Here is a 27,607-nt window from a genome sequence, read left to right as displayed (position 1 = left end):
GTAAATTTTGGTTAAATAAATATTGAACATTTGCCATGCTTTTTATGTTTTCCTCAAATCATGAATTAAAAACAGATTCTCCTCCCAAATCCTCCCCCAAAGTGGTTAATGTATAATAAAAATTTGGGCTGATTCAACAAATACAGGAACGTGAATCCATAATTGTGGCTTATAGTCATTTATATATTGTTTAGTGAGGAAAGAAAATTTATGGTGAAGGAGATGTACCTTAATACATGAAAAGACATTGGGTGGCTGCAAGACAGTCTAAATAATACAGAAAAAAAAAAAGTGGCTATTTTGTCTGATTGATAAACTGTTACATAGACAAATGATAATAAAAAAAATGTTCACTCTATTTGCTGCTCAAAATTTTTCCATCTACCTACTATGCACTAATATGAAAGACTTGAATCTGAAATGTACTGCCAACTTTCTGATGAGAAATTAGTATTTGTTGAAATCAAGTACCTCAAATATGTAACAGACTACTTAGTACCTGTATCAGCAGACCAGAGTGTAGACATACAGATTAATTGCAAGCCCTCCATTTTTAGTTGCTGCAGAACTACCCACTGAATGCACAGGTCTACTTTCTAAAAAAAACAAATTCTATCTAAAAACTTTAGGAACTCTTAGACGAACACGTCTTTCAACCCAACTCAATCTGTCTCCATAACTCAAGAATGTTAAAAACATGTAGTATCTGTAAGAATATAATTTAGAAATATATTATACATAAAAAGCAAATTTTGTGATGCCAGTGGACATATTTTAATCATAGTCTTGAACACAGTATTAAACTCTAACCACTATTCTCTCAAATGCTCAAATCTATTTTGGGACTAGCTCAATAAATTGCTTTAAAATGCTGGAAAAGCAGTTATTTAGCAAGCCTTCTTTAGTGCAGTCAAGTAGAGTTTATTTTCTTGACGCAGATATGGGAAAAGACTACTACCATTCTCTACTTTAAGCTGATGGTAAAATGATGGCATTATTCTGTACTGATGAAATGACTATAGGCACTGGGCAGGTACTTCAAAGTTATAGCTTTCTAATTTATTCTGAAGGTCAGCAAAGTTATCTACTATAAAGTATGAGGACTTTTGCAGAGTTACAAACCAACCTATGGCTTCCCTCCCTTATCCTCAGTATACTGAGCTGCGTAACTTGCCTGCAACTTGAAACAGTACTAAATAAAATTTCAGCTGGAAATCTCAAATCAGTAAGTCTCTCTTATGAGAAATCCCACTCCTCATGTCTCAAGTCAAGCTAGAAATACTGAGTGTAAGAGTTTGCAACATCTGATAAACATTATATTCAGAACTATCTTAATGTAAATGTCTGAGGAAAATAAATCAGATTAGACAACCTCTGTTAAGTCTATCTCAAGGTCACAGACCTCCTCTCTTCCTTTCTTTAAAAGTCAGAAGACTTTGCTGCAGCATAATTCCTCTATTGACCGCAGCGATCCTTTGAACCATGTGGTTTTTCCATGGTTAACGTGATGTCAACTTGCCTGCACTGTCCTGGGACTTTGCATCAAAAACTTAAAATGTAATTGAGTGAACATCCAGAAATGCCATATCCTGTCTCCATGAAAACCCAAACAAAGGCATATGTCCGAGCCTGTGTTTCCTACAAACACAATTTATATAATTCCTTGACTGAAAATTAACTTCAATTTGAACTTTTCTGTATGGTCATAAGGGGCCTGTTGTGATGCATGCTGGATAGGAGAAGCCCTGTCCAGCTTTTAACAAGCTTGAACTTATAAGCAGATATAAAAGAAGATTCAAACAAGGATAATACTTTCCATCAACTCAGATCTTATTATTCAAGGCCCAAAGAAAAACCTTGATCCAGTCAGGAAGTATAAATACATAGGCAACACTTCCTGTGTATCTGTCTAAACCAATCACTGCCTCAGTCTTACCAACTTGCAGCAGATCCTCTATTATTCACAGTTAGGTAAGAACACCTTTCAAAAACCATACGTAACAGTTTTTCAAATACATACTATTTCTACTTTCATCAGTTCCTAAAATAATTTGTTAGGGGTGCAGGGATGATATTTAAACAATGAAAAACTGATCAGTAGCTTACTTTAGGTAATAGCACAACAGAGGAAAAATGCTGCCAAGGTGCATTATTTATTGGATAATTATTACCAAATACTTACTAGACAGAACTGTCTTATGATTGAAAGTCTTGCTCCATATACTATCCTCTACGTTGTCTTTAACTCCAAATTCATAAACTGTGTTTGGCTTTAGATTGTCCACTACCGTCTCTGTAACTGGGCAAAGCTGAAAAACCCATTTCTTGTCTTTATCCTTTTCTCTGTAGCGAACAGTATAGAACCTGCTCAAAAAAAAGAAAAAAAAAAAAAAAAAGGTCATTTTTTACTTCATAAAGAAACTCACTGCAATTGTTTCTATTAGGAATTGCTAAAACAACTTCTACTGACCATTGTTCTTGTTCTTTTTGGCCCCTTAGGGTTATCAAATACAAGAAAAGCCAGCATACCTTCCCAGCCCCTGTCATTTCCAAGATAGATACTTATGAGATCCTCATAGAGATCCCAACATCATAAGTATTATATACAGAGCAAAAGAAGAGCCTCATTAGACACAAACACCCATGTGTGGTTCCAAGCACAAACTGCAAGTTTATTTTACAAGCAGTTTCTGTGATCCTGACGTAAGTCAGACCTAGTCAATTGAATCATGACTCTATTAGTCAGGGAGCCTCAACCTATTTCTTAAAATCTTCTAGATCTGCTCAAGAAAAGGTGTTCCCCCCAAAACTAGTCCAAAAGTAGTCTCTAGAGGAAAAAACAGTAATAGTTGACATTTATATTTGACATTTGGTGATCCCATTATGTATTGCCCACACTTAAAACAAGGCGTTACTTTCTGCAGTTTACATCAATAGTGCAATGAATACTAACAGATTATGAAATTAAAAAATATTTCTACAGAAATTGCCCAATTAAATCGAGCAGCACCACCCTGAAAAGCTATGACTGCAATGCTAACCAGTATAAAACACCACAATGTAAACAGTGAGTTATGGCACAAGAACTCTACTGCCGGCTACAGTCTCCTTTTCAATATACATACTGTATCACTGCCAAAATGGGGTGGGGTTTTCTGTTTTCTTTTTTTTTTTTTTTTTGAAAAAAATGTCAGAGATGTTTAGTATTTTTTTAAAATCCAAGTATTACTGAAAATCGTTACATGTACCACAAATAAAACACATCCATCTTACATTGCCATAAGCTGAAAAAGGATGAATTCCATCCAATCGTATTTTCCCACACTTCAGTAATTGATTAAGGAGAAGAAAATTAAGGTCAAACAAGAAATGCTACATAAAAACCCCGCTACAAGCCCAAGAATAATTCAGAAACATAAAGAAAAAGGAATTTGAGTTGTGAGATTTAATCCAGATATTATATAGAAAGCATAACGAGATATAAGAAGGGACCTTAAGAAAACAACCAAAAAGGTTTTTAATACGCTGCAAAGGTATCAAGTTTCAAGGTCTTGAATAAAATCACTTAACAGGCAAAATAAAAAACTGTCAATGCATAGACCACCTTTTACCAAAGTTACAGATGAGCACTTCCAGAGTAGAGTATACTCAAAAATAAGTACATATGTATAGACATATATAATACATACATATATAATACACACACATACATATACACACACCCCTATATACCTATATGTATATACTTCCCTACTGAGGACAGGGAAATTCCTACTTCATTAATAAAACACAACCTATGACAAGGCAAAATATTTTCACACACCAAGGTTGATTATGCTTACACATTTTATCCCATAACTATGAATTTTGTTCCCTTGGCACCAAAACCACAGGTTCTCCTGTTTTGGTACTTACATGTACAGCTCAGAAATCTGTAGGCTGGGTTAACAACAGAGTGAGATTGTTACCTACCAAATTGAGCTACCAAAAGTTATTCTGCTAGGTTATACAATTAACATTTATGCTGGTTCACAAGACTGTCTTCATTAGCTGTACTACTTAGCACTCAAGACAAGCCATAATCTAACCCCCAAAAGTCTGCTTTTCAGTAACGATTAAAGTTGCTAACATTAGAGTACTTCACACAGTTCCTCAGAAACTTACGATTTTCAACCAGTCTGAGACCTCATCCACTTGTTGTTCTTGATCAGCCAGCATTCAACAAACACCACAACAATGCCACCCACACTGGTCTGCTCTTTAATCTTTGTCCATAAACTCTCAGCTGATTTATCACTCATCCCTATACATTCCAACTGCCCCCTCACATGAAGGACATCTTCACCTTCTCATCTTCCCAGCCTGTCCTTCCTAAAGAGGCTGTATCACTCCACTGCAACTGTTTGGTCATGCAAGGCATCCCACCATTTCTTGCCACCTCAGCAGTCCCCATTGTATGGCTTAGTAAGTTTTTCAGCAACGATCACCACTATTTTCCTCTGCTACATTTGCTGCTGGTAAAGTCAGCCCTGGAAATGAATTAAATATGATCACTAGTGTAGATCCTCTCCTGACTGATTCCTGGAGTATCAAATAATGGTATTAATACTCTTCATAATTATTTCTGTGGGCTGTAATCGTCTCAGATTTCACACATCAAGCAATATAAGATCTAGCTATCATTTGGACTGACAAAAAGTTTTTAATAAGAAATTATTAGCAATGTTAAAATAAGCAAAATTTCTCCTCCTTTATCTTCGTCCCATCATACATAATCATATAGATATTAACACATGACAGAAGTATGGAAATCTGTCACACTCTTGCAAAGGAAGTAACAGAAATAAACAAATCCCATCTGAAACATGAATACATCTTGCTGGACCCCATACAATCTCTTGTAAGGGATTTAGAATAGGTATAGACCTATAAACAAAATGTGATACACAAATAGAAGTAGCCATCTTCTCAGCTTGCCTGGAAGAGAAAATTTAATTTGCTTTCATCTTCATCCTTAACTCTTCCTCCCTGTTTTAACTGAATGGGATAGACATAAAATGATTTTATGTGATGGAAAGAAAACATATGGATTCACTGTAATTATTAACAGTCTAAATTAATAGTTGCATCAGAAATGAGGGGAAAAAAACACACTCCGAATTATTCACAATGAATAGGCTTTTAAGTGGTTGCTCTCACTTGCCTCTACTGTAGAAAATGTTCTGTTTGTGAATACTGTTTCCACACCTGCAAATTCCTTCTCCCCGACATGAATTAAAACACTCAGAACACTAGTATGTAAAAAAGAAATAAAATAAAAAATCTTTCAGTAAAGTTCAATACTATAAAAAATACAAGAAGATTTTTCATAGTTCTGCCAAACCGTGCCACTAGAAATAGAAATATGTAGTGCATAAGGCATGTTCTCTCAACTCCTAAGATTCCCCAGCCTGTAAAAACTTCACTAAGGGTGTAATTATTTCAGTGGAAACTTGCCACCATGAGTACTAAAAACACTGACTGTAGTGATAGAATTTCCTCAATTCATTTCAATAAAAAGCAATCAAAACAAAGTTCAATTTAACAATTTGCAAGTCACAACGGTTTGAGTATTAAAAATATAAAGATGGAAACCAAGATTTACTTTTTGGAAAATGCAATTATTTGTAGTGCAGGAATTCAGAAATGTCAATTTTTGTCATTAAAGAACAACAATTATTTGTTAAACCAGACCAACAAGCTGCCAAATACAGGGCAATTTCAGGTCCTGCATGAGAATATTCTACTGATTACAGGTAGAGGGACAAAAAAACAAAACAAAACAACACAACACTATAGTATCAAGTAATTAACACACATAATTGAAGACATGAGAAAGCAGTAAAATCCAGTCACTGCTCACGTATATATCAGTCCCCTTGTATCAGTGACATACACATAAAATTTGCCGTTAGTCTGTGATGCACATCAGAAGCTGCAAGATTGCTTCTCCTTGACTGTAAATATTTAGAGAAACCTCTATACAGATTCTCCTGCCAAATAATACATGGCCGGCTGAAATGGAGTCAGGTAGAAGGGGGAAAGGTGTGCAATGCTGCTTCTCAGACACAGCATGGTCCCATTATCTCTGTGATATGAAAAAATAGTGTAATGCAGTCTAATAGCTAGTATAAAAGAAAAACACTATTCAAATAAAACATAACTGAAACAGCCCTGGGAATGCTATTCACACCTGTGAATGTTAGGTTGGCATTTTAGCAAAAGGTGGCATGCCTCATTTCCTGCACGCTAGAGCAGTTAACATTCAATGAGAATGTGTTTTCAGCTACATTTTCTTTGTGTGCAAAAACCCGTCAGCATTTAACTGCTTTTTGTTTTGATTCTTTATTTGTTTTGGCAGGGGATGTAAAAAGGGTACACTTTATCAGAACAACATTTACTGAACAAAACTTGTATTCCCTCTTACAACAAATACTAATCAAAAGATTTCAAGGTTCACTTCTTTTTCAGCTAAGACTGCATAAAACATTAGAGCTCTTTTATGAAGTTCCATAAAAAGGATTTTCTCTCCCTCTCTTTCTAATGGGCTATATTTCGCTCATTAGAGTGAACATCCAACCCAATGACTGTGTGGACTTGGAGAAATTTTACCTCCTCCTTTTTCACTAGACAGCTGAAAACTCCATCAATTCAAGCAGAAGTTATTATGAGCAGGTGAGGAGTACTGCTCTGTTCATTGTTAATTGCTGCAATAAATGAAGCAAGGGAAAGACATAAAGAGCCCACAGTCACCAAGACAGTCTCTCTCCATATGTATTTGTGCAATACTATGTTTAATGTTGGCATTCTTGAAATCTCTACACAAAAGAGCCCTAAGTAGTATTTTACAATATTCTGACCTCACTTAACCCCACCTGTGACACACACAAAGTATGAAATAACGGCAGAAATAACAGCAGCAAAAATAATCTCATCATTTGAAGGAAGCCAGAAGAGTATGATTATAATCCATAATCCATAAAAATCTATGCAAGACTAAGCATGATACAGATGACTGTTTCTATCCTTTCTCTGTTCAACGTATATAGTTCTGCTTTTGCTTCTTTTCTTTCCCTTTTTTAAACACCCTACAGTACAAGACAGTGATACCTTTTCTTTCTCAGCTAGAGCTATCCCTTTTATTACACAAGATATCAAAATATTATGAACACTTCAAAGAAACAGCCCCAAGGTTTTTGCTTTTGGAATTAAGGAAACCTTGCTTCCTGCTACAAGAAGCAAAAGTTCTAGGAAGGACTGTTTTCATATAGCAGTATGAACAACACTGCCAAAAGTTTCAGTGATCTTTTTCCAATTGTTAACCAGATCTCTTTTTAGACAGGTTACCAGAAAATGCTAGCACTGTTAAATATTTGGGCCCAAAAAGTTAGATACTGGAAATCTTATAATGTGAATGGTTTTACAGGATTTTCAGGCTAGGTCAATTTGTATAAATATCATGGGTTTATTTGGACATGACACTAAACAAACAATTATGCCTTGGAGAAATAAGAGCATTTCGGATTGTTGTCATAGATAAAACATTATAAAACCTAATTCATTCTTGCATATAGGAATGTAATTCTGTGATTCTGTAATCAGTCTTTTAAAGAGACTATTAACACATTCATTTATTCATTTATAGTAAGACATCATTAGAAGCACAGCACCCACTTAATGCTAGATAGGAATAAGGGAAACAGTTTGAATTATGGTTTCTCAGACACTGTTTCACAAATTGGCAAATGAAGTTACTGTATTGTTTCCAAGTTTACTTCAAAGTAACAGACACTGACGCATGTGAAAAGATGTCAAGTATCACACCCCTGATGGCTACCAACTAAGTTTGTGAAGCACTTCCTAATGTAGTTTTCACTTGTACATGATCAGTAACGATCACTTTCCTGGCTTTAAAAAAAATAAATAAATAAAAATAAAAGTAAAATGATGGATATGAGTTGAAGAGTCAGAGGTTCTGAAAAATTAGAACTGACAACCAACAAATCTTTCCATGTTTAAATAAGCTTTCAATATATACTCCCACAGCAGTAACTCAAAAGCATCTGAAATTCAAGAAGTTAATTTGTTGCAGCATGTTTTCCTTAAGGAATTCTGCTAAGTTTAAAATATGTGGTCTATGACATCTGCAACACAAAGTATGATTTCGTTGCCAGCCCACAGTGACACAGATTTGTAGATATGCACAGAAGATACATGCAGATAACTTTCTGAATTTAAGGTTTTAAAAATACTACTCTGTGCTGTACTGTATTAAGAGTAAGTACGGATTTTTCTTTCTCCTCCCCCTCCCCCCCCTTTTTCTAAATTATCAGACAAATCATGTAAAGCACAGGATCTGCACTACTTGTAAATATGACATTAGAATATTCCTATTACAGGCAAACAAAATTTAAACAATATGAATATTAACTCGTCCAAAGCTCTTAACTTAGATATACTTAATGGCAACAAAATAAAAATAAATAAATAAATACCTTCAGGTTCAAAATTTCTATTTCACAAAAACAAGCCTGCTTTTATTTATTTATTTATTTTATTAATAAAATAAATAATTCTAGCTGGAAACCCTGTTTTTGTCTTGCATGGAACACTCTTCACACACACACACACACACACACACACACACACACACAAAACCCACAACAGACTTCAGACGCTGCCTTTTACAACCCCTTGCTCTGTTTTGGAATCTGTGGAGTTGTTCTAACCAAAGGGAAGGCCAAGAAAGTCTATACAGTGGTCTACACTCTTTTTTTTTTAGATCTAAATGGCCACATACCCCCCTATGTTTATTATTACAGCTCTGTCCATTAATGGTTGCTTAAACACTGAAAGGCAGGAGAAGCAAGTCTCTCCCTTCTCCAAAATACAAAAAGAGGCACTCAGCATGACTGTGCAGCAGACTATCATGACTTTGCCATCCTTCTCTACCAAGTGCCTCATACTGGTGTTAATCAACAGAGTATACCAAGAAACCTACCTTAACATTGTTTGTGTAACCTTTCTGGTGTTGTGCAGTTACTATAAGTTACATAAAACTAATTAAATGATTTTGGGGGTTGTTTTTGTTTGCTTTGTTGTTGGTGTTTTTTTGTGTTTTTTTTTTTTTTTTTTTTTTTGTTTTTTTTTTTTTTTGCATTCTAGTGCTTTTGATCAGAGATGATAACCATTTCGAGGAGGCTTTAAAATTTGACTTTGTGAAGAAATTCCAACCAAACACAGAGCAGTGATTATCTTCACTTCCCCATGGAATAAGGGTTTGGAGTTATCTCAAGGAAATATGTAGCACTCCATTGTCTCATGCCCTTAACTTCCAGAGAGTTACATGAAAGAAACCAAAAGATGATTTGATTACAAATGACATGGGAAAAACTTTTTCTTCATTGGAGTTTCTTAAAAAGCAGTAGGTACAGAAGAATGCTATGTGCTCTCAATAAACAAGCAATAGTTTCACTGAAGCAATATGATACCGATGCTCTTTGACAGCATGGCACCTCTTATTGAAAACTCATTTGCTCACAAAACCTGATCTTCTAAGGAATATTCCACTGAAGTCACTTGCACTAGAGAATACTTTGGCTGACAGACCCATGCTGTTCCATATGGTTTCCATCTCCTGAGTCAGTAACATGGCCAACTAGCTTATATTATGCAATATTTGTACAAAAGCCTAAAGGCCATCCAGAGATGGTAAAATCTGAGGCTGAGAACAGTTGACTCCACTTCAGATCATACAGACTTCCAGATCTAAAACTCGGTGGGATGTTAACCCACAGAACTGAGTGAAGAGGTCGTAATTGCCACATACTGCCAATGTCAAAGTGCAGAGGTTAACCGCTGAACTATCTTGAGGATAATTAACAGAACATTTCAACACATCACTAAGTAGAACATGCCAGAAGAAGAAGGATCAAGTATGTGAAGTACACTGCCCTTGCAGTAGACACAAATGTCGATGAACCAATTGTCTGATTTTCAGTCTTGCACTTTTAACGCAATGCTAACTTGCCAAGGATGGGCTACTTCCTAAATATTTCTTATCATAAATATGTAATTATCGTTCAAATTCATATTTTTTCTTCTATATACTGACTGTAAGTATACTGGAATCCTATCTTGGCTTGGCATTCTAGATACATACACCATGGTGACATGGAGAACTGTTTTCTTCACTTAGGCAGATCATGAGCATTTTGATTCATTAAAGGTAAACAAAACACAAGAATCACATAGGTGATTTTTTTTCTCCATTATCTTTACTGCTATTCACGGGTGTTGTACATCTTTACAGAGTTGAAGTACACTGAGATATTTAAACAAAATGAACGCTATATCTCTTATGGTCTCTTATGGGGCAAAGGGGAAGTAAATAGGTGGTACTTCAGCCCAACAACATTCCATTAAAGAAGAAGGCACATTAAAAGCAAGTATCCAAGAGAAATCAGCTAACTGGACTAAACGTTTAACTGAAGAGAATTTTGGGAGATGCACACCATGACTTCTTGCACAGCCACAGCAAAAGCAAGACTCACACAGTAGAGTAGCAAACATATCTTCTAAACATAACAAAACACTGGTAGCACTGCGCTAAAGGGAGAACACTACACATTGTGTTAAATAGTTTGTTCAAACTTCGAGTCAATGAATGTCCACGAAGAACATTCAGTTACTGAGGAGGAAAATCAAACTTGATGAAAGCATTGTGGTTGGTACAGGATATATGTCTCTTCTAAAGGGTTCTCACTTCCCACTAAACAGCTGCTGTAACTTTGTTGATGACACAGAAGATAAGTGGCACGGTAAAAAATGGTGCTAAAATCATTGTGTGGGCAGAAGACTTCAGTCTTCTCCACAATCAGCTCACTTCTTTCATTTCTAACAGTATAAAATGATTTGCTTCTTTCTTGATCAAAAGAGAAAAAAATTAAATCTACGAACAACCTAAACCTTTTTATTTCTACTAGAAAGAAATGCAATTAAGTTACATGCTTAGACATTTCCTAATATTTCATAACAAATTCCTAATATGCATTAGTATTGTGTATAGTCTTTGAAATACCAGTTGGTGATAAAGATCCAAAGGTGTTTGGGAGAATTTTTTGAAGCTTGAAAAGGGTTAGTTCAAAATTTTGGGGAGGTAAGAAAAGGGCATAGTAGCTACATGTTTTTTTTTCCATATGATCAAAGTTTGATATCCAGTTTAATGGTATCAAGGAGACTTTTATTATCAACACCAAAGCAAGCAGATTCAAGGTCTAAATTAGACAGCTATAGAGTTTGTCAAAATAGAAATTTTTAAAGGTAAAAACTGTTCACAATAATGCAAAGATTCATTAACAAAGCAAGGTGATGCTTTCAAATGAGATACTGATGCATCTTGAAAACGGGTGCACAAAGTTCTTGTTTTACAAAACACGGCTGAGTTGAATGGAGCTTTACAGGAGGTAAACAAAGACCCCCCAAAATAGTATTTTGTCACAAAGGGAAGAATACAAAAAGGAACACCAAAATGACAGAGCATGGAATACATCAAGTTCAACAAAGCTTCTTCCAATTTATTCAAATACAAAGGAAGGTAGATCCAAATCCACTGGTTTACAAACAATGGATCTATGGTGAAACAGCAAGACTTTTACTTCAGCATATAGGTATCTGACTAATTGCCAATCAAGGAATGTAAAGGCTCAATAATCATGAAATTAAGTAAAGGAGAAAATTTACTTCCTATTCAGAACTATTGCTTCCACTGTTTTCATTTCCACTGTCAGATTCTTCCGGCCACACCAGATAACAACCTGCACAGCTTCAAGCTTGAAATGCTACATTAAAAAACGATCATCACAAAAACTGTTTTCTGTTATTTTACCTGTCACTAGCACAGTTACTTGTTGCTGTCCAGTCATGTTGAGGGTTCACTAGGATGCCCCAAGAGAGGAACACAGAGGTTGGGGTGAGAGTGCCAACTACCAGCTGCAGAGGCTTTTGAGTCTTGGTCCGACCTAGATAAGAAACATGCAATTCCAATTACAAGTTAGTTTCTCTTGCAGTATGTAGGGGAAAGTTTTTGCAGTCAGATACAAAAGTAAATAGAGTAAAAAATCAAAGAGAAAGGTACAACAGCTTGCTCTCTTTATCACAGCCAGCACTTCTAATGTATGATTTAAAAACAGTGGTTAGAGACAGTGTCCGCGATCTGTTTGTTTACTTCTCACTGAAAGGAAAATACATGGAAGAGAAACTGCTCCTTCCCTGAAGCCAACTGAGCAAGAACACAGGAAAAAAAATATAGAATGAAGTTTTCAGAAAGGAAGGAAGGATACAACTAGAAGGCAGCAGGAGCACAGATTAGGTTACCACTTAAAAAAAGCAGATATCAGAAACACAGTCAAGCCCCAAAGGCAACAGAAAGACTAATTTTTCAGGAAGTTGTACAGAACATATTTCAACCTTTGAAGAAACTGTAATATTTTACTTCCAGACTTATGGATACAAGGTAAATCGGAAGGAAAGAACCCATCTTGCTATTATTTGATGGGCAGGAGGGACACTAGTTTACCAAATTTTGTTACAATTTTATCTTTTAATAAGCTTTCTCTATTACTCATTTTTCAGATTACGAAAGCTTTTTTGGTGTTTTTGATATGAAGTTAATCTGCATATAGCTTAAAGTTCTGGCTGTCTTGGACTGCATCACTGAAGGTGTTATACATGGTTCAGGACATTACTATCATTCCGTGTAATAGAGAAATAGTGTCTTGGCAGGATTTCTAATAACACTGCAGTTGTGTCCACAAATAATTCATACTGTCTACAGCACTTTTCATCAAGTGTGTAAAAAGAACTGTATTTACATGAGGTTTAAAAGCTAATAGATGGAAACAAAGAAGTGATCTAGAGCAACAGCATTGAACCTGAAGTTTGTAGACTGCTACAAGCCCAATGAGAACCTTCATTGTATGAGTTAAATAGAAATTCATAGATTCCTTACATTACTCTACATACTTGTAATATCTAAAGGATCTATACCTCCTCATAATATACAGGTGACCACAAGCGTACCAAAAGTTTATAAGCCATGAATCTAAGGGTTATGTTTTGCACTGTTGTGAAACAAATCTAAGTTTCTTTTCATGCCTTTTGATCCCTAATACCTGTTCACTTAGCAAGCCCAAAGCAGGTTTGACCTGTACTTTCAACCAATGTGTGTTTAGACACCTTAACTGCGTGGGTTTTTACTGTACATTGATGATGAACATGTTAGAGAAATAAAACACTCTCTACCTATAAGAGGAAGCATGATATGCTTTAAAATACATGTACTATGGAGCATCTGAAGGCAAATATCCAAATAGCTTTCCTGGTTTCCAGACCAGTTCCCAGGCTCCTTCTCCATTGTTAAAGAAACAACTAAAACAATCAGTCTGGTCATTTACCAAACCATTTGGCAAATCTTCTGTCTACCGTGAAATCCCTTTTTGACCACTTTCTGAGGAAATACAGAAAATATGCAACTTAAAAACAAACAAGAAGAAAACCCCACAAGCTCTCATGTAACTGGAACTCATACTGTTGTTTTTTGTGACCTACATATGATTTTGATTGTGTCTTATTATGCCATTTGTGACCAATTAGAAACTAACGATTTATGTACTTTAAAACCAGGAAGCATGTGATCATCTATTTTGATCTATATGAATACAAAGCATACAACTCTGTATTAATCAGAGTTTGAACCAGAATTGTAATCAGTCTTCATGTGTAAATTTAAAATTGCAGCGACACGGATTCTACCGCCATCCTCAGTAATTTGTCTAGTTTAACTACTCTCACTGCTAAGATGACCTGCTGTAATATTTAGTTACCATTAAGCCAACGGCTGTTCTTACACCTTTATCTGCTTGACTGAAAACTCAAATATCAGTCTTGTTTGACAAACCAGTTTCTTTAGACTATAGATGCTAAAATTAATAATGTCCATATATATGTATAAAATTGGACACATTTTTGGTCCATGTTTAAATACATTCGTGTGTGTTTAAATATACAAACACACCCATATATAAACATGGTGGGTCTGAAAGGTGAATCACTTTTCAAAATGTTTCCCAGTATTCAGTTCTACGTTTGGCTGTGAGTGAGCAGAAAATAATTCCAACCAGGAACTTGAATGAATTTCTTATAAAGATTTCTAAGTCTAAACACATACATATATACTAACAACTTATTATTTGCAACAGCACAGTGATCCTGAGAGACATCCTTGTACCAATATAAGGAACTAAAACCTAACAATATTATTGGCATGATCAATGTCATGTAGAAAGTCTTTGAAACAGACAAGAAGCAAATTCAGATTTCTGCTGTGTTACGTATATTTTAAGCTAGAAGCATTCCTTTTTCCTTATCTGCTTTGTATCAGCAAGCACTGTAGGAGTGCTGATTTACATACACACAGGTCACCATTTCTAATTAGAAAAAAAGAGCATTACCATAACCATGGATGAAGGAATCCTTAACTGGCAGTTTAGGAAGAATAACTTAAATCCACCAAACCATTGTATTTCAAAACTTTTATTTTTTTTTTGTGCACTTATAGATCTCTTTAAACATCAGAAATTAATATTCTGAATTTCAATTCTCATTTATAAGAACTTTTTACAAGAAGTATTCTTAGATTTTGAGCAATCTTCATGTGAATGCCACATACACGACTAACTGCTGACTAGGAAATACTGTCCTACATTTCACCTTCATATGGAGTTCATGCATCCCAGTCAGACACCTACAGTTACAAATCTCTTTTCACAGAAAACCAGTAAAAGCAAGATATTGTCCTCCTTAAACTACTTGAAGAAAGAGATGCAGTAAAATACCTGAGCAAGATTTCTTGTTATTTGAAACACGTGCTGGTCTTACTGATACCAAATACCGGGGCTCTGCATCTGTAAATGAAGAAACAAGTAATGAGTATGGTGTTGCTGTTTATTTAAGAAAGGGATTAACCTATAATTCATAACAAAAATGTAATATTCAGTAAAGGATTGACACATTATCCAGTCTTTGTGGTCTTTAGGCATGTTTGTTCCAAGGTTTATTCACCAATCATGCAGAAGTATTCTAACCACTAGAAAGCATAACATATCCCTGCAGTAAAGATTTTACCATTCTTTTTGACTGAGACATAACAAATAGGTGAACTTGCCAGGACATACATGTAACACTTCAACCAAAACATTATTTAGAAAGCAAAGGAGAAGAAAAGCTCAGATGAAGAGGAAAAAAGAGAGAGTTGCTTAGACAGCTGCCATCATTAGGCTACTAACAGTCTTTCCTCTCTCATGAGGTCCAGGTGTAGTGGGTTTACGTTACAAGGTTTTGGTAGCAGGGGGCAGTGGTGGTGTCTGTGAGAAGGACCTAGAAGCTGCCCCATATTTGGTAAGGGCCCCACTGCTGACCAGAGCCAAGCCAATAAGCGATGTTGTTTGCGCCTCATATTTAAGACAGGGAAAAAAAAATGCTGCGTCACACAGCAGCTGGGAGAGTGAGAGGAGTGAGGAACTGCTTTGCAGGCGCCAAGGTCAGTGAAGAAGGAAGGGGAGAGGTGCTCCAGGCGCCGGAGCAGAAGTCCCCTGCAGCCTGTGGTGAGACCATGGTGAAGCAGGATGTCCCCCGTCAGCCCATGGAGTACCACGGTGGAGCAGGGTTCCACGCTGCAGCCCGTGGGGGAGACCACGGTGGAGCAGGTCGCCCTGCACCGACAGAGGCTGCCGCCTGTGGAAGACCCCTGCTGGTGCAGATTCCGGGCTGGACCTGTGGCCCGTGGAGAGGAGCCCACGCAGGAGCAGGTGAGCCGGCAGCAGCTGCTGCCCGTGGGGGACCCAGGTTAGAGCAGTTTTCTCCTGAGGGATGAGCCCCGTGGTATGGACCCGTATCTGGAGCAGTTCTGGATGAGCTGCTGCCTGTGGGCAGCCCACGCCGGATCAGTTCATCAAGGACTGTATCCCGTGGGAGGGACCCCACAGCACAGGGGACGAGAGTGACCGAGAAGGAGCGGCAGAGAAGCAGTGCTGTAGACTGACCATAACCCCCATTCCCCCGTTCCCCTGCGCCGCTCGGGGGGAGGAGGTGGAAGAGGGTGGATGGGGGGGAGGGGGGGGAAGGTGCTTTTGGTTTCTTTCCTTTGTTTCTCACTTCTCTAGCTTGTTAGTAACAAGCAATAAATCTTACTGTCTCCCTATGCCGAGTCTGTTTGCCCATTACAGTAATTACTGTGTGATCTGCTTGTCCTTATCTCAAACTTTGAGCCCTTTTCATCGTATTTTCTCCCTGTTCCTCTTTGAGGAGGGGAGTGAGAGAGCGGCTGTGGTGGAGCTCGGCTGCCCACTCGAGCGGAACCACGACACCAGCATGTGAACAGTAGAGATGAAGCACACCAGAGGAAATTCTGCTGGCCTACTGGATGGTATAATAATATCCATATAACACTTTTAAATTGTTCTACTGGAACTGAGAAATTTTATTAGGGTACCAAATCTTACCTCTTTGATATACTTGCAGACTAAGTGAAAGCACTGACTGGAGGGGGAAAGGTTCTAGTCTACTGCTCCCATCTCTTCTATAAAGGCATAGCTAGAGCACAACCCAAGAGCTGATCCCTGTAGTGGCTGCTGATGCTGCCACGTGAGGAGGACTCTCAACACGTGAGGCTGCTGGGTTAGGTATTGTCAAGCAGCTTTTCTACAAGTGCTTAGTTAAAAAGTAATCCACGACAAAATACTCTCCATTGTTAACTAGTAGCATATTTGCTTATGATGTCAAAATAGTGCCTGTTCTCTTTGCATACATAATTTTTCATTGCTTCTACTGTCAGACACATTAGCCTGATATTGCACATGGAGTTGGTTGGTTTAGTGCATGCATTTTTATAAAAGGCAGTTTGAATAGACTTGCAAGATGTCCCAAGTAGTTACAAGAGCACTACCATAATACAGAGTTGTCTTAACATCTACAACATATCCTATATACTTTTGAAATTAAAGAAGAAAAAAAAATACTGAATTCTACTGTTAATATAAGCAATTATTACATTTAAAAGATGCAAAACAAAATAAAAATAGATAATTACAACACAATAACCTTCATTGACACATTCTGCATCAACTTTAGAACCATTTATTTATTGCCATGTTTCTTCCTATAACCTTTTTTTTTATGTATTGTTTCAGACTGTACACCTACTGTAAACAGTGTCTCAGTAAAGAGTCGACATTTGTAAAAAGAAGAAATAAAGTGTGCTGGCCATTTATCACAGCATATACCCCTATAGATTAACGCTAAATTATTCAAGATCTGCACAACTGTTTGGTTGCAGGAAATAAAGTCTGACACGCTCAATAGAGCATCCACATCAGTCACTTACTTGCTTTATAAATAGTTTTACAGACCTTTTCCAGAGACTCATCGTAAGATTTGACTGTTCAATGCTTTCACAGTTTTGAGTACTCTCAATGAATGTAAAGTTATCACTAATATCTAAGAGAAAGGGACTCATGTTTGTATAAAAAAAAATACAGAGGGCTCTGAGTTTGACTGGATGTTCTGCATGCTAGTACAATAGAAATTATGTTGCATGCAACAGGAAAGCAATAGTTCAACCATTTTCTTGGTCATGAAGTTCATCTCAGAAACAAATTGTACCTTCCATACTTTCCAACATTTACTTTTAAGTTAACCTCTATGCATTTTCTCACAGGAAGAAAGAACTTTTGCAAAATATTTAAGTCTAAATGAAAAAACCTCTCTCAATTTTTACTCCAGTTTATTTTTTTTTTCCGCCACTTCCCATAAAAGGTTTGACTGCTTTTCAAAAAAAAAAAAAAAAAGATATACTGCATAGCCAAAAAAACACAGAGCCATTCCAGAGACGAGAATTTCCATCTTTGGATTCAGATTCAGTCTTACCAGAATGGCTTATATTTCTTTTCAAGCACTGCAGCCATTCAAAGAGATGCAGAATCCCTGCTAGCTGGGTGTCAATTGTGAAAGAGCTTGGAAATTGTTTGGAAATACCAGTCTTCATAGGAAATAAGGAAATTAAACAAACCAAGGTTTACACAAACTCTGACACATTTGAGAGACATCTGATGCAGTTTGGATGACACAGGCACACATGGTAAGAGGCCACAAGTTCAGATACGTTCATGTTTCTGGCAGCGAAAGACAGATAACCTCACCCTGCAGCTTAAAATAATAAATGCTTTGATTAACACAATGCTAAGACAGCGGTTTTAGTTTGGAGAATTCAGAAAGGAGATTTTCCCTCACTGTTGATATCAGAGGTTGGAGCTTTCCACCCTTCTTACTTACTTAAAACCAAGCTCTATTATTACCCAACCACAACACTGGAAAAGAAGTCATAGGAGCTTGCAGAGAAATGAGTATGGGCAGAATTTGGCCCATACAGATCAAAGACACTTTAGCTACAGTTTTTAGAACAGAGGTTTCTCTGTGTAAAAGTTGTGTACTAGTTTAGATACATGTAGCCAAATCTGTATCTGCAGATGAGAGAGTTAATTTCCTTCACAGCCCAGTGTTCCAACACCTGGAGTCTGCCGATCAAACAGAACCACTGAGAATTCTCTTACATCCAAATTTCAGTAAGGGGGGAAAGAAAATCAGTACTGAATAAACAAACAACTTGCAGCACTACATAAAAGGCTGTACCAGACTGGTAAAAACTAACTTAATTTGACTTATTCTATGCATGTAAGTCACTTGACACCCACACTATGTAAGTACTTAATTGTCTATTATTTTAAATGGGTTTCAATTGTTCCCAAAATAAATGTAACTGAGATGAGCACTGAAAACAACTGCTCAAAGCTGTGTGGACAAAAAAGTGAGATAAAAAAGAAAGAGTGCAACTAGAAGTGCAACTATCCCTTCACTTACAACAAAGTGAATTGATTAATATTTATAGAGGCATACAGTTCTTCTGGGATCCATACAAACATCTGGACATTTTTTGTACTCAGGCCTGAAACCAGAAATAAGTGACAAAAAATATATATTTATAAATGTATATTAAAGAATAATATTTAAAAAATAATATTTATTTATTTATTTTATTTTTCCCTTGTGCTTTAAACCAAGTTTTCTGCTGTGCAATCATGGCCATTTGGGAGACTGTTACAATTTTCACAAAGGGCTGAGCAAGCTCAACTACAACAGAATTAATTTTGAGTGTCATTTTGAACTCTCACAAAATCACTCTTTAAAATATACAAGTATGTGTATATATACACACACAGTATATTGCAAGTACATGCATGATCTTGCAAGGATCGAGAATCTCCGAAATGAGGGATCTCTACAGAACCATGGAAACTTCAACAAGTTCAGTTTGAAACACGTTCACAAATTTGATGGAAAAATCTTAGGTTCGTTGCAGCTTAAGGCCTTCTTGAAGGTCTGGTACTCTAAGATGAACACAACAAACCCATTTGTTTGAACCAGTTGCTGCCTAACCCCCAACTATTAAGGCTGGGCTGGCAAATGCCATGGCTAACCTCTCCTTTCAGGTGGCACACAAATGGTTCTGTTTAAACCTCTTGAAGCTGCAGATGTGAAGTCCAAACAGACAGGCTTGAGTCTTTAGCAGGAAAATGACCTTAAGCACCAGACGACTGCTGGTCAATAAATCCATGCCCAATTCTTAGTGTCATAATTCCCCAAGCAAATGTTTTGTTGTTGTTGGCTTGCTTTGCTTTTTTTGACAGTTCAGTTGGGTGGCTTCAAAATGTCATCAGCACTGCCCTTTCAGGTGTCAATACTTGCAAGTGAATAACGCAGTGCCAGTTTGGAGCAAAGCACTGCACTCAGGCAGGCACGTACACCTAACCAAATGGCTTCTGAAGCAGGAGGGAAGCCTAGTACTTGTAAAGAACTAGGACTGGTATCCATGTATAAAACCAGTACAATGCCATGTATAAAACCAGTACAGTGTTCGGTACATATTCTTACATATTTTTCTCCCACCTCTCAAAACATAAATAAAAAAATAAAAAAGAGAGGCATTCACCCATCTTTTTTTAGCTTCTAAACACCACAGCTATTACAGCTCAGTGAACCACCACCAATTTGATGAAACACTTCTCTGAACTCCTTCAATGACTCAGTATTTTTTTCATCCAAACAGCCTGAAAGACACACACACACTACATGTAGGCACAGGTATGTCTACAATTCACCCCGGGAGAAACAATTGCCAAATTGCACAAAAGTAAATCACTACTTTGGCAACATTATAAAAGAAAAAAAAAAAAAAAAAGTTTATAAAAAGACCAAGATTCTGTGATACTAATGCTATATATAAACCTGTCAAAACAAAAAACCTTATTTTACCCACCTGAGCTGCCTCAGGAGAAGACCAGCCTTGAGGAATGTAACAAAAATGCAGCCACAAAAACATCAAACTAAAACAGAATAACACTTAATTCCATATGCTGTGAGCAATGCTTTGAAAGCAGTGGCAGCAGGCAGCTAACATGCATTGCAAAGCACTAGCAAATTCTGCTTATGTTCAAGCATGGATGATTTCAAGTGTGAATTCACTCTGTGAATTCAGTTCAGGGTTCTGCCAACACAGAAATGCAGCTGAAAACAAAACAACGTAAGCATGACTTGACTTATGAACTTAGAATAAGTTTTAACATAAAATATTACAATGTATCATTACAATTAATATACTAACACATTTAAGAAATCAAGTCAGTATGTTTGTCCAGGTGTTCATCTCCTTCTGAATTAACGTGTACATTATTTGGCATCTCAAAAGGCATGCGGTTAATACACCTGCATTTGTGTGACCATTACTGGGTATAAGAAACCGCACAGCGAGATCTTTTAGCCAAGCACTGCTCTAGCACACATCTCTGAACTACACTTAAACGTAATGATACTGGATGATATTAGAATTCTTCCCTATTTGTATGCAAATTTCATCCACAACTTATTACAGTTATTATGAAGCAGAATTGCCAGCATATTCTCCTCTTCACTGCACAGCCTGGTTCAAGTAAAAGAAAGGCCAAACAAAGTATGGCAAAGCTCTCAGTCAGTTTTAGGAATTCATTTTATTCAGCATGTTAGCTAATTGCTGTCCATTCTTACAAAATTTTCCTCCCAGTTGGTCTCCACCCAATTTTGGGGGTTTCTGCAGCAGTGATAACACATTCAAGGAGGCTGACTTTGCAATCTTCCTAACCAAGTTAGATAAAACTAGCACAAATTTCTCAAGGAAATATTCTTTCTTTTTGAGTTGTGCAGACTGAAGAGATTTAGGTGAAAGTTTAAATCAAGCTCAGAACTTTGGGATGGTCTATTCACCTTATTTACTAGTCTAGATGAATTTACATTTCAATATCCTTTGACACTGTCTGAACAGTTTTCCTTGACCAAAAATAATGTTGCTTACTATTGTATAAACTCATAAAGTACATCAAGCACCAAATAAAAGACATCTTGTATCCTGATACTTCTTTGTACCAAATTTTAAAGCTGCCTCATCACTGCCATTTACCCTTCACTCTGGTTCAAATCCAGCTGTCCGGCAATGCATGAAGTTGCTCAAGAGTTGATTGCCAGCATGAGCTCATTATGTGTTCAGAAAATCCAGCACAACTCTTTTCTCTTTTACATGCCCTCTGCAGGCAGTTCCTGATTCAAGGATATTGTTACACAATTGCTGGCTCAGTTATTAATTTAGTTGCAAAAGAAAAGGAAAAAAAAAAAAAAAAAAACTATTTTAAGAGAAGAATAGATGCAGGGCAGTGCTGAATATTTTGGTGGATGAAGCGTAGGTGGATGTCACACTTTTTACAAACATACACAACTTTACTGGTTATACACCCTAGGAAAGGTCATATTCTCAGTTATTTCTTCTAAAATACAGGCACATACACATGTGATTTAATAAATTATTCAAATCTGCCGACTTCAAGTTTAGTATTAACAGGGGCATAAGAGATGTATAAGCCAGCAGAAGATCTGACTATATTTCATTTGTATTCAACAGTGACAGGGTAGGAAACATTGAAGTCGTGGGCCTTATATAAAAATATATTGCTGTGTATACTGTGCCACCTATTAAAAATCAAGTTCATTGTTGCTTTATACCCCATACTCCAATTCCAAAGCAGGGACAACTATCCCAAACAGAATATTGGTCTTGCTGCTCCATAAACAAAGCCAGGCATTCAGAGCTAGCTCAAGGGAATGCCTGCAAGGCACTTCATTCTGCTGCATATACTTATCCTGGTTGCTAGCAAGGAAAAAGGACATTTTACCGGAATTATGCATTTTAGGGAATCAGGAATTGTATGAGAAGTCTGTATGTTTTCTTATATTAGCCTAATTAGTCAATTAATGAAATTATATATATATATATATATTTGAGCAGATTATAGAGTTGCCTGCATGTCTGTACCATTTTCACATGAATGACAATTTGTTTTCAAATGAATTGACAATTTTAATACTATCAGGTCAAGATCCACTTCTGTCTAACTTCTGTCTAGACAGGGCAATTCCATTCTCCTGGATCTAGTCACTCTCTCAGGAAACTGTATTCTAAAGCAATCATCCCTAAACCACTGGGAAAACATACCTTTTACTAACTACCAGATGCCTTTAAATACCCAGTTCTAATCTTTCCATTTCAGCAGCTAAGCCAATTTCAAGTTGTGACCAGTTTTAATGTCCTTAGATCAATTGGGAAAGGTCCTCTCTTTCCATAACTACTAAAACTGACAGGAGAAAAGGAAGCCTTAAATTGTACTAGTCTCGGTCTAAACAGTCCACAATGTTTCTTTGCATTTGGGATTCATTCCTTCCATCCTGTTCAGTAAAAGCTGCAACCTTTCTATGGGATAAGCTGAAGTGAGAGAGGACTGAGAGGGCATTTATCAGGGTGAACATGAATACTTTCCTATATGCCTAGTTGGTTTTATTGTGGGGAAAAAAAGGTGGAAAACACCAAAGACCATTCACAAAGTGCATGGTGCCACCAGAATCACCAGAATATCCAGAACGTGGAATAGACGGTATTTCCGGAGTGAAATTAAAAAGAAACAACAACAAAAAGTTTGCTTAGGATGAACATAGAATACTAGGCCAATTTCGTCACCTATTAGAAGCACAAAAGTAGCCTAAGACTCTTAACAATATGGTCAAGGGGTACTTGTACCTTCGGAAAATATCTTGAGAGTATTTATATTACCCCTCTACAATACCTTTTATTTTCCAACATCTACATAGATCAGAGTCTGAGCTGAGTTCACTGGGTACCAGAATAAAACCAATCCACTGTTGCTAAAACTATGAACCATCCTGCAGTAGCTCCAGCTTAAGCCAGCACCTGGTCCCTAAAATTGTAGGGGGTATTAGCAGTCACCAATGTCTTTTCTTCTCTGAGGCATGTCACTCTAAAACAGAGCCAAAAGCACAACCAATGCTTCTTTCTTTAGCTGATGTACACACACAGAAAGTGTAATCAACACTGCTCTTTAAAGACAACAGTGGTGTTTAATATTAATGCAATGGGAAATGTTATGCTCTCTGCTTCCAAACTCCAATGAACAAATACACTAAGCAGATAATGTAACCCTAAATGTCTTAACTAAAAGCAATAGTTCCAGTATAGGTATAGTTAATTGCCTTAAATATATATTTGAGTTGAAGTACATACACATTGCTGTTAGCTTCTTTTAGGTCCTGTGCTTTCAATGATGACATTTTCTTCAAGTCGGAAATGCTAGTATTTAATTATAAATTATATCAACATTATGTTGCATATTGCATTTGTAGTATTGGACATCCAGAATATATTATCATTCATTGTCACTAGGAAACTCATTGACAACTTGTTTTAGCATGAGCGAGCTAAAATTTTGAAGTTACTCTCCTTTAAAATAATTAAAAGGAGAGTATTCCCCAACACTTGTGTCTTTCTCTGTCTAGACACATTACAGAAAACATTTAATTTCATTACAGGAGATACGTATAAAAGGGTTTCTCATCTTCAGCGTTTGTCACTTCAGGATTTTGATAGCTTAACTGTAAGCTTTAATGAATATGCATGCAGCTAGCCACTCTGATTGCAGAACTAAAGAAAGGTGTCTACATTTCCAGTCATTACATATTAGCACGAGAGTTACAGAAAACCATGATCACCTATGCTTCCGGTGATGTTCAGCTTTGTTTTCACATGGTTTCACAAAGCATTAGGTATTAAAGCTGCTATTAAATGGTGAGAAGTACACACAATCTACACTTTACACTACGTTCAGGGCTTTTTCCTCTTTCCAAGGATCTCAGACTACCTGAAAAATATGAATCCCCACTATTCCTGCAGTATAGCTACGTAGATATTACTTATACTGGATTCTCTGTAGAATTGTGCATATCCTTGCCACTAAACTGATTCAAAATAAAGTTTAAGTGATGGCTGTGAACTCAAACACTGGATTGGTGATAGAAGTATGGAGTACAAACTCACAGAAAGGAACAAGTCAACCTTTGCCAGAGAGATCTTACGTAGGTCTCTAGTGTCTTAATTACTTTGTGTCTATCACCTTATTTATGCTTTTTTATTCTACAGTTTTCAGCCTGGAGCAGACACCCAGAACTGCCTTCACTTCTTCATCACATTAAAAACAAGGCAACTGTTACTTCTGTGCTTGTGCAGATTTACACTAAGATCACTGACATTACAATGATGAGGGTAATACAAGAACCAGGATTCATTTCAGGCTAGAAAAGTGTAAAGAAAAACAATATGAAAATCCTCAGAAATTTAACAGATTTCTTAAGATATCATATCCTGATAAATCCATGTTTTAATAATTTACAAGACAATTCTAGCTGATCCAGTTCTCTTGTCTTGCTATTTTTTCCATACTGACATAACCCAGAGTTAAAGGGACAGCCTAATTTACTCCTCCTTCCCTATAATAGGCAACAGGATACAACATGAAGTTTAATCTTCTCCATACAAGTACTCGTGAAATCTTCTGTAGCTTCTGCCACAGAAGGTATAGGTTATTCTGTAACATGCAGAATTGGAATATGCCCCTATAAAATAATGCATCATTTCATAAAAAAACGCATCATATCATAAACATTTCCAGCAAAGAGAATTAAGTACACAGTTCTCAGAACTGTTTCATTGCTTCTTGTTCTGAGTTAAAAACACACACATCTCCCTTGTATACTGCTTACACTGCAACTTCAGACAAATTATCCCATATGATCTGTAATATGGTTAATACAGCACAATCTCTTAGGATGAAAAACTCCCACAAGTGAAAATCCTTAAAACAAATATCAATAGCAAGCTGTTCCAAACAACAAGAGCTGTTTGTTCTCCTTGAAGGATCTCCTAATTCCACTGTTATCTGAAATTCTTCCCAAAACAAACTTAAACACAAAAAACCCTGAGCAGCACCCCAATAAAAACAAAAATTAAGAAACCCAAAGGTTCTTGATCTCATCTCTATGTTCCTAAACCATGACAACAGCAGCATGCAAAGCAAATTGCATACAAAGCCTTACCAAGTTCAGTTATGTAGGTGTTTCCTTCTGAAGGTAAAGGAATGTACTGATTAGAGAAGAAGCTGCTTCCGTAACCCAGGACAAAACCTTCAAGTTTGGTGTTTTGACTTGGTCGAAGATACCTCATGCAAACGGTGTCATCTGTTGCATTGATCTGAACTTTCAGGCTCTGTCTTTTCACTAGGAAAAGAGTAAAAACAAGAAAAGATCAAAATGTATTATTGTGTAACTATGTATTCAGCAAAGGAATATGACAACATGTAGGACAGTTCAATTTGTTAATTGCAATTAAGAGTTGCAAGGTAGAGTCTCAAAGCAACTGAGTGTATATCAACTATCATGTAAAATTGTTTTCCAGTATGTCCATTTCTTCCCCTCATTAGTTTAGTATTATCATTAACTATCACATCTACGATTGCAGTAGTAGAAGAGTACATGAAGTAAATGAAAAAATGCAAGTATCTTTTCCTTTAAATACAGGAGTTATAGCAGTGTTATAAGACTCACTGGTGACAAAATTGCAAATCAGGAGATTTTTTTCTTAGTTAAGAAGAAATTTAAAATGATGTTTTAACATGAAGTTAGCCATATTACAGGATTAGAGGATGACTAGTAACTATGTCCAAATAAAAATGTTACAGTTATGATTTATTTATTTTCTGCTGTGTTCAGCAGGAAATGTAATTTTCCAGTTGGAATTACACCAGGACACCTAGACTAACAGAAAAACTCAATGCAAAATTACAAAGAAGTTTTTTTCAATGTTGAATTTTATGCTTTCCAGAGGAGCAAGTAACAAAACTTTAACTTGTAACAACATAGAATGAATTCACAACAGAATAACCAACTTTATAGACTGCACAAAAGTGTTTCTTCCTCTTTTCCTTGAGTGAGGTAGGATTGGCTTTTTCTTCCCTCGTACTTAAAACTTTATTATTCCCTTGTCACTTTTAGGTTTATCAAATTTTGAGAACTGTTGATTGACAGTGCTCAAGAAAAAAAAAAAAAAAAAAAAAAAAGAACAAAACAACACACAACAAACTAAAACAAACAAGAAACTAATGATTCTTCTCCAGTAGAATATTTAGGGTTACTATTTTTCCTTGAAATACAATTTTTTACATCAGACAGGTTTTCAGGCATTGCCTGCAACCATGAAGGCTGAAAACACTTTTTCAGGAAAAAAAAAAAAATTTCACCCTTTCCTTCTAAAACCTCAAGAAAACCAATGAGAGACGTGTCATCAAATAGGGTAGAGCAATAAACAAATTCCTTTTCTTTCTGTCTCTTTTCCTTCTCTCCCTCCTTCCCTCCTCTGTCTCCTCTCCCCACAGGTAATTGCAGACTGACGTTCAAAGTTTCTTCAGACCAGCACATATTGATTCTCTGCAATCACACTGCTTCCCTTTTTCTGGAGAAAATACGATGACAGCAGTTGCTGAGAGGCCACAGTCCCCATTCTCTGAAGATGATTTAGTAGTAGTGATGAGCACCTGCAGTTGTCTGCACACTGATTGAAAAAAAACGAAGCCAAACACTTCATGCCCCTTTCCTTTAGACAAAGGAGCACACAAGTAAAACTGATGGAAAACATGTGCCTCCGATTAGACCTTTTCTTTATCTGAAGACTGATCAAGTAAAAGCACTCTGCCAGGAAGCCATCCCAATTTTCCAAAGGCAACTCTGCCAGATTCTGGAAGACTGCAGGAGCTGAAGAAACCTCAGCGCCCTGCCGGTTCCAGCAGCATGACACCGGCCTGGGGGAAGGGCCACGGCTGCTTCCTCATCTGGGCGAGATCCGAACTTCTTCCGTTCTCACTTCGGGAGACTCCCCGCGTGTGCAACTTTCAGCATCAGCAACGCTGCACGCAGCAGAAACCAGGCAGAAATCCCAACAGGCTTCCAAGCCCTCTTAATACGCTCCATAAAGGTGTTT

At 36.8% G+C, this 27,607-nt stretch overlaps 1 protein-coding gene across 1 annotated transcript in view; it reads right to left on the bottom strand.

Moving 5' to 3' along the window:
• The window catches only part of ABI3BP (ABI family member 3 binding protein), a gene marked incomplete at its 5' end in the record, with an annotated part of 147,110 nt that overhangs the window by 97,376 nt on the left and 22,127 nt on the right, over window positions 1-27,607 (bottom strand). Inside the window, 4 exons of the mRNA XM_084294807.1 lie at window positions 2,183-2,364; window positions 11,927-12,059; window positions 14,934-15,002; window positions 25,672-25,851. Of these exons, the coding sequence (XP_084150933.1) occupies window positions 2,183-2,364; window positions 11,927-12,059; window positions 14,934-15,002; window positions 25,672-25,851 (564 nt within the window). The remainder of the gene's footprint in view (window positions 1-2,182; window positions 2,365-11,926; window positions 12,060-14,933; window positions 15,003-25,671; window positions 25,852-27,607) is intronic.

This window comes from Netta rufina (assembly GCF_964035555.1).
Source record: "Netta rufina genome assembly, chromosome: 1".
Lineage (NCBI taxonomy): Eukaryota > Metazoa > Chordata > Aves > Anseriformes > Anatidae > Netta > Netta rufina.
Note: the sequence above shows the minus strand (reverse complement) of the source record. Positions and strands in the feature narration are given on the sequence as shown.